General features: G+C 43.9%; 1 protein-coding gene across 1 annotated transcript in view; it reads right to left on the bottom strand.

Annotated features, from left to right (window-relative positions):
- LOC102432193 (adhesion G protein-coupled receptor E2-like) overlaps positions 1–9141 on the bottom strand; it is a 35420-nt gene that overhangs the window by 22774 nt on the left and 3505 nt on the right. The window contains exons 2-4 of the mRNA XM_023747489.1: positions 3880–3987; positions 3485–3705; positions 3125–3304 (exon numbers count right to left, since the gene is read on the bottom strand). Coding sequence (XP_023603257.1) covers positions 3125–3304; positions 3485–3705; positions 3880–3987 — 509 coding nt within the window. The remainder of the gene's footprint in view (positions 1–3124; positions 3305–3484; positions 3706–3879; positions 3988–9141) is intronic.

Here is a 9141-nt window from a genome sequence, read left to right on the forward strand (position 1 = left end):
CTGATCATAGGCCAGGCCTAGGGACTGTACCCCCGCACAAATTTTGTGCACTGGACCTCTAATGTGATATAAATGACAGAGATTTCAAGATTGCAGTTCTGACTGTACTCAATGAGATGTGAGAAAATACAGACAGGCAACTCAATGCACTCAGAAAACAAATCAATGAACAAAATGAGTACTTTACCAAACAGACCGAAACTTTAAAAAAGAACCAATCAGAAATCCTAGAAATGAAGCATGCAATTAAGGAGATTAAGAGTAAACTATTGAGCATAGAAAACAGAGCCAAACAGATGGAGGAAAGAATTAATGATATTGAAGATAGGAATCTAGAAATGGTGCAGGGGGAGAAGAGAGAGACTTGAGAATAAATAAAAATAAAAATAAAAGAGCTCTATGAGAACTATCTGACTCTATCAGAAAAAGCAATATTAGAATTATAGGTTCTAATTATAGGAATTGGAGTAGGAGGAGAGGGAGCATGGAATGGAGAGTCTATCAAACAAATAGTGGATAAGAACTTTCCAAACCTAAAGAACAAACTAAATCTTTGAATCAAAAAAGCAAACAAAATTCCTAGTTATCTCAATCCAAAGAGGCACTTGGAATTGAAGTGTCAAGAGTTAATGTCAAAGAAAAAATTCTCAAAGTAGTCAGTGACCTACAAAGGAAAACACATCAGAATTTCATCTGACTTCTCAACAGAAACTCTACAAGCCAGAAGAGAGTGGAACCAAATACTCAAACATCTGAAAGAGAGAAATTATCAGCCACAAATAATATGTCCAGCAAAAATATCTTTTCAATGTGAAGAAGAAATAAGATGTTCTCAGACATACAGAAGATAAGGGTTTTTGTTTTGTTTTTTTTTTCACCAGAAAACCTCCATTGCAGGAAATATTCAAGAAGGTTATTCTCCCTGAAACAAAGATCAAAGGTCACAACTCTATGAGTGAGATCACCAAAAACTTACAGCTTAAACAGGGATAATTTGTGACAACAAAACCATAAAGGGGAGAGGGTGAAGGACTGAACTGGCAAAGGACAATGAAGATCAGATGCACTCAAAAGAAAAAAGGCTACTATATATAAGCAAATTTATTTTTTATAAACCTAATGGTAACCACACACAAAAATCCCCAAACCAGGACACATAGCTTAAAAAAAAGAAGAAACAGAGAGAAGAAGTATGGAATATCACCAAACAAAAACAACAGACAGAAACACAAAGGAAAAGCACCAATGGAGGCACAGAGCCACCAGAAAATAAAAGACAAAATGGCTATAGAAAATCCTTATACATAAATAATTACTCTAAATGTAAATGGTCTGAATTCACCTATAAAGAGGCACAGAGTGGCAGAGTGAATCAAAAAACAAAAGCCAACCAAATGCTGCAAGAGACACACCTAACCCGCAAAGACAAAGGTAGATTCAAAGAAAATGGGTGGGAAATGATTCTCCAAGCAAATCCAAAAAAAAGCAGGTGAAGCCATACTTATATCTGAAAAAATAGATTTTAAAATAACAAAGATAACAAGATACAAAGATAGCCACTTTAAAATGATAAAGGGTACACTACATCAAGAAAACATAACACTTCTTAATACAGTGGGGCCTTGACTTACGAGTGTCCCGACTAACGAGTTTTTTGAGATACCAGCTGTCTCTCCACCAATTTTTTGCTTTAAGTTGACAGAGTAATTTGAGTTAATGAGCTCCTTAAGGAGCTCCTTAATGAGCTCGGTCTCAGAACGAATTAACCTCGTAAGTCAAGGCCCCACTGTATATATGCACCCAATCAAAGAGCACCGAAATAATCACAGAATAATAACAACTAATCACAGAATTAAAGGGAGAAACAGATCAACACAATCATAGTTGAGGACTTTAATACTCCATTGACAGCTCTAGACAGATCAACCAAACACAAAATCAATAAAGAAATATCAGCCTTAACCGGTTTGGCTCAGTGGATAGAGCGTCGGCCTGCGGACTGAAAGGTCCCAGGTTCGATTCCGGTCAAGGGCATGTACCTTGGTTGCGGGCACATCCCCAGTAGGAGGTGTGCAGGAGGCAGCTGATCGATGTTTCTCTCTCATCGATGTTCCTAACTCTCTATCCCTCTCCCTTCCTCTCTGTTAAAAAAAATAATAAAATATATTTTAAAAAAAAGAAATATCAGTCTTAAATGAAACACTAGATCAAATCAACATAGTTGACATTTACAGAACCTTTCATCCCAGGACATCAGATTATACATTCTTCTACAGTGCACATGGAACATTCTCAAGGACAGATCATATGTTGGGTCACAAAACTAGCATTAAGAAATTTAAGAAGATTGAATTATACCAAGCATATTCTTCGACCACAATGCCTTAAAATTAGAAGACAACTGCAAAGCTGGACCTGCGTGCCTCCGTGGTCGAGCATCGACCTATGAACCAGGAGGTCAGGGTTGGATTCCCAGTCAGGACACATGCCTGGGTTGCAGGCTTGATTCCCAGTGAGGGGCACATAGGAGACAGCCAATCCATGATTCTCTCTCTTATCATTGAATTTTTATATCTCTCTCCCTTTTCCTTCCTCTCTGAAGTCAATAAAATATATATATATATATCTCAACTGTAAAAAGGAAGTAAAGAAACCCACAAATATGTGGAGATTAAACAACATACTGGAATTGAATCTGCAACCCTTCAGTGCATGGGCTGATGCTCTAACCACTGAGAACACTGGCCAGGGCTGGAGAATATCTCGATGTGAGGGAGCTTCTGCTGCTGGTCTCCAGAAAAGAGCATAGACACATTGTGAGAGGGCCTGAGAGAGGGCCACATAAGAATGTGACCCCTGCTGCCAGCTAACAAGAGTGTAAAACCTCAGTCCTACAACCATAGGAAACCGAATTCTGCCAGCAACCAGGGAGCTCAGAAGAGGACAGAAATCCTCAGATGAGAGGCTTGTGTAAGACCCTGACCAGACAACCCAGGTGCACCATGTTTATTTGTTGACCCACATAAATTTCAGAAAAATAAATTATGTTTTTAAGGTGCAACATGCATGGGAATTTATTACATAGTAATAGATACTAAACAAAGTCCTTTCTCAAGGCTCTCACCTGCACATCATAGTGGGCCATGAGGACAGCAAAGCTGCTGAGGTGGCTGCATTGGCAGGTGGTGCTGATGTCTCTGGTGCCCACTATCCAGCAGCCTTTGGTGGACCAATGACCACTTCCATTCTGGCCAGGCTCCCAGAAGACACAGAACACCTTCTGCATTGGCCCCGGGGTCAATGACTATAGGAACACGGCAAGGTGTGAGCTGGTGATTAGGTGCTCAGAAATTCTGACCAAATCCTGCTTGTGATGGGCTTTCCTGGGGACATGATGCACCCATGGGAAAGCCCCTGAGCCCCAAGACTGTGTCCAGGACTCAGGCCTCTTCCACCCCCTCAGCCCCATTTCACCAGCACTCACATGCTTGAAGACAAAGGTGACTGGGGAGCTGAGGTTCTGAGTGTCCTTATTGCTCACAAAGACGGATATGACATCTGAGAGCAGGACAGGGGAGACTTCCTGCTGCAGGCCCTTGCGTGTCTCATTCAGAACTGACTGTTCCTCAGTTTCCAGGACCAGGGGGGCCTCAACCAGCAACTTGCCCATCCCTGGAGAGGAGAAAAGGCCCACTGCAGCAGGGCCTACAGGACAAGGACAAGGTTGACATCTTGGGGTGACCCAAAGGCCCCCTTCCTTCTCTCTTTTGACCCACTACAGCCCATACTTCCCTTTAATATTTAATTCTGTTTGTCACATCCGTGGGTGTCTTGTTCCACTTGAAGCCTCATTGAACTTCTCTCCATATCAGTCATTACCTGAGTCACCTGAGTCCTGCACCACATCCCAGTTCACCAGCATCTTTGCCTGATTAACACTCAGGGTGACATTCTTATCTCCTTGCTTCTTCACCTCCAGGGACAGTTCTATGAGTTGTGGGAGTTACATAAGGAAGTTAGATTAGTAACTGTGCCAACAGTTGTTGCTATAATACCATTTGTATGTATAGACATCTTTTATATATATTACTAGTGTCCCAGTGCATGAAATTCATGCACATTAAAAGGGAATTAGAGGAAATATTTTAATATTGCTATTTACCCTTTCTCTATAATAGAAGTGTCCGTTCGGCCCCACCTCTGTCAAGCCCCACCCGGCAGGGGATGTAGCCTCATGTCCTGGCACTCGGATGGGGGGCAGGGCCTCAGGTGCCCCTTCCCGGAGCCAGGGCATGGATCATGGCCTCAGGGGGGCACGGCCTCAGGTCCCCTGACTCTGGCCCCAGGGTGGGGGGGTGCTGCCTCAGGGAGCTTGGCCTGAGGTCTCCCAACCCCAGTGTGGGGGCGGGGGGGCATGGCCTCATGTCCCCAACCCCGGCCTAGTAACACGCAGCCTCAGGTTCCTGCTGATTGGCCTTACGGCGTGATAACGTGACGGTGTGATGACCATTTCCATATTAGCCTTTTATTATGATGATGTTACATTATATACCAAATTTTATCTATAATATTGTTACATGTCTACCAAATAATGCATATACACATATACATATATATATATATATATATATATATATATATATATATATATATATATATATATATCTAGAGGCCCGGTGAACAAAAATTTGTGCACTCAAGGGGGATAGGGGGTCCCTCAGCCCATCCTGTGCCCTCTCACAGTCTGGGACCCCTCAGGAGATAATGACCTGCTGCTTAGGCCTGCTCCCGGGTGGCAGAGGGCAGGCCCAATCCCTAGGTGCAGCCCTGGTCGGGCTCAGAGCAGGGCCGATTGGGGAGTTGGGGCGCCGCCCCCTGTCATGCACAGAGCAGGGCAGATTGGGAGGTTGCGATGCCACCCTTAGTCACGCTCAGGGTACAGCTGATTGGGGGGTTGGGGCACCGCCCCCTGTCACACTCAAGGCAGGGTCGATAGGGAGGTTGCGGCGCCAAGCCCTGTCACTCACAGAGCAGGGTCGATCAGGGGGTTGGGGCGTTGCCCCCCTGTCATGCACAGAGCAGGGTCCATCAGGGGGGTTGGGACTCCGTACTCTGTCACACACAGAGCAGGGCCGATAAGGGGGTTGAGGAGTTCCCCCCTGTCACTCACAGAGTAGGGCCAATAGGGGAGTTGGGGCACCACCCCCTGTCACACACAGAGCAGGGCGGACCAGGGGGTTGGAGCACTGCCCCCTGTCATGCACAGAGCAGGGCCCATCAGGGGGGTTGGGGCTCCGTACCCTGTCACACACAGAGCAGGGCCGATCAGGGCATTGGGGAGCTCCCCCCTGTCACGCACAGAGCAGGGCCCATCAGGGGGTTGAGGAGCTCCCCCATAACTCACAGAGTAGGGCCGATAGGGGAGTTGGGGCATCGCCCCCTGTCACACACAGAGGAGGGCGGATCAGGGGGTTGGGGTGCTGCCCTCTATCACCCACAGAGCAGGGCTGATCGGGGGTTGGGGCGCTGCCACTGTCACACTCAGGGCAGGGCCAATGGGGAGGTTATGGCTCTACCCTGTCACACACAGAGCAGGGTCGATCAGGGGGTTAGGGAACTGCACCCTGTCACACACAGAGCCGCAGGGCGATCAGGGGGTTGGGGAGCTCCCCCCTATCAGGCATAGAGCAGGGCTGATCAGGGGGTTGGGCACCTTCCCCTGTCACGAACAGAGCAGGGCGGATAGGCAGGCTGTGGCCCCGCCCCCTGTCACACACAGAGCCCCAGGGCGATCAGGGGGTTTTGGCTCTGCCTCCTGTCACGCTGATCCTGGTACCAGGAGGCCTCGCTGCACCCCTGATCCCGGTGCCGGGAGGCATATTACCCTTTTACTATATAGAATAGAGGCCTGGTGCACGTGTGGGGGCTGGCTGGTTTGCCCTGAAGGGTGTGCTGGATCAGGGTGGGGGTCCCCACTGGGGTGCCTGGCCAGTCTGGCTGAGGGGCTGAGGGCCGTTTTCAGGCTGGCAGGTGACTGAAGCTCCCAACTGCTCCCTTTTTTCTTTTTTTCTTTTTTATTCTGGGCCAGCTTTAGCTCTGAGGCCTCAGCTGCTGAAAGAAGGTTTCTGGCCTTTGTTTACCTTCTGTATTTGATACAATGTTGCGGTCTGGCTGGCTGAAGCCTGGCTGACTAAAGCAGGTTTCTGGGGTTTTGTTTAGCTTCTATATTTGCAACATAGTTGCTTAGAGTTGCAGCTGAGAGGCCGGCAAGTCAGGCGGGGAATGTTGGAGTCCGCAATCACTGGAGCAAGCAAGCCTCCCTGTTTGCTTCAGTGCATGGCTGCCGGCCGCCATCTTGGCTGGCAGTTAATTTGCATATCGCCCTGATTAGCCAATGGGAAGGGTAGCGGCTGTACGGCTAATTACCATGTTTCTCTTTTATTAGATAGGATATATATATATATATATATATATATATATATATGCCTAATATGCAAATTGTCCCCGTGGGAATTTGACTGGGAGACCTATCACTTGCTATGATGTGCACTGATCACCAGGGGGTGGTGCCAAATGAAGGAAGGCCCCGGCCAGCTGCTGGCAGCAGGGGGAGAGAGGCCCTGGCCAGCAGCGGGAAGGCCCTGATTGGCACTGGTTGCCGGCCCCCTAGGGACCCTATCTGTGCACAAATTTTGGCACAGCAATCATGTGAATTTACAAAGGATTATAAGAGCAATTATGAGCAATTATTCAACAACAAATTATATAACCTGAATGAAATAAATTCGTACAAAGCCATGAACTATAAAAGTACCTGAAGAACTAGAGTCTGAACAAACCTGTCACAAGTAAGGAGATTGAATTCATAATTAAAACTTTCTAAAATGGCCCTAGCTGGTTTGGTTCAGTGGATAGAGCATCGGCCTGCGGACTAAGGGTCCTGGGTTCTATTTCAGTCAAGGGCACATGCCCAGGTTGCTAGATCCTCAGTAGGGAACATGCAGGAGGCAGCCTATCAATGATTCTCTCTCAACATTAATATTTCTCTCTCTCCTCTCCCTTCCTGTCTGAAATCAATAAAATATATTTTAAAAAAAACCACAACTTTCCAAAATGGAAAGTGGAGACCCGAATTCAACTAACCATTTAAGGAAGAATTAACACAAATTCTTGTAAACTCCTAAAAAATACAATGAAAAGGAACACTAAGTAATTTTATGAGGCCACAGTTACTCTAAAAACAAAACCAGAAAAAGACATCAAAAGAAAACAAAACTATAGATCATTAACTCTTATGAACATAGATGCAAAAATATTCAACAAAATATCAGGAATAACTTTATCAAAAAAGGCTCAAGACTTGTCCACTGAAAACTATAAAATATGGCTAAAGAAATTTAAAAACCCTAAATAAGTTGAAAAGTATCCTGTGCATATGAATTGGAAGACAATATTTTAAACATGGCAATATTCTCAAAAGTGATCTACAGATTCAATGCAATACTAACAATATGCCAACAGCATTTCTTTTTGCAAAAATGGAAAAGCTCATCCTAAAATTTATATGGTATTGCAAGAGGCCCCAATACCCAAACACTGTTGAAAATGAAAAACAAAGTTGGAGGACTCACACTTCCTAATTTCAAAACTTATACAGTAATCAGAGCAGTATGGTGCTGCCATATGAGTAGACATATAAACCAACAAAATGAAATTGAGAGTCTAGAAATAAACCCATTTATTTATGTCAACTAATTTTCAGCAATCCCCTTCAATGAGGGAAAGAATAGTCTATGCACAAGCAAAAAATGGAAGATGGACCCATACCTCACAAAATACACAAAAATCAGGTAAAAAGGCGTCAAAGACCTACATTTAAGAGCTAAAAATAAAACAGTTAGGCCTGGCCCATGTAGCTCAGCGGTTTGACCCAGGAATCAAGAAGCCCCCTGGCTTGATTCCCAGTCAGGGCACATGCCTGGGTTGTGGGCTCAATCCCCTGTGGTGTGTGTGCAGAGGGCAGCCAATCAATGATGTTTTTCTCTCATTGATGTTTCTCTCTCTCTATTCCTCTCCCTTCCTCTCCCTCTAAAATATCAATAAAAACATTAAAAATACAATAAAAATAGAAGTTAGTAGAAAACACTGGAGTAAATCTTCATGACCTGGGATTTGGCAATCAGTACTTAGATATGACATAAAATGTACAAACAAGAAAAGAAAAAACTAAATAAAATGGGCTTTATCAAAATTTAATGCACCTATTTATTAAAGTAAATACACTATGAAGAAAGTGAAAAGAATCTATAGGATGGAAAAACATATTAGCAAATCACATGTCTCATAAGGGGCCACTAGCAAATATATAAAAAACACTTAAAACAAAACAACAAAAAGCCAAATAATGCAATTAAAAAATAGGCAAAGGACTTGAACAGACATTTCTCAGAAAAAAAAAATACACAAATGTTCAATAATCACATGAAAAAAATATTAAATATCACTAGTCATTAGGGAAATGCAAATCAAAAACTTAATGAGATGTCACCTGACACTCTAGAAAAGCTTTAATAAAAGCAAAACAAAATGGAAGTAACACATTTTGCTGAGGATGTGAAGGTTGGCACCCTTGCACATTGCTTGGGGTAGGGAGTATATGTACAATGGTGCAGCCATTTGGAAAAATAGTTTGGTGATTCCTAAATGTTGGAGATATAATTAACATATCACTCAGCAATTCCACTCCTACATATGGACCCAAAGAACTGAAATAGTTATTCAAACAGAAACTTGCACACCAATATCATAGTAACTCTATTCACAATATTCAAAGGGTGGCAACAATCCAATGTCCATAAGTGGATGAATGGATAAACAAAAGGTGGTGTATACCTGCAATGGAATAGAATTCAACCATATGATATATGCTACCATGTGGATGACCTTGAAAACAGTATGCTAGGTGAAAGAAGCTAGACTATAAGGTCATGTATTGTATGATTCTATTTATATAAAATGTACAGAATTGGCTAATTCATAGAGACAGAAAACAGATAAATGCTTGCCAAAAGGGGGAGGTGGGGGGTGGGCGAGAATGAGAAGTACCTCCTAATGGGGGTACAGTGTTCACTTCTGGGATGA

The sequence above is a fragment of the Myotis lucifugus genome, unplaced genomic scaffold (genome assembly GCF_000147115.1).
Source record: "Myotis lucifugus unplaced genomic scaffold, Myoluc2.0 scaffold_892, whole genome shotgun sequence".
Classification (NCBI taxonomy): Eukaryota; Metazoa; Chordata; class Mammalia; order Chiroptera; family Vespertilionidae; genus Myotis; species Myotis lucifugus.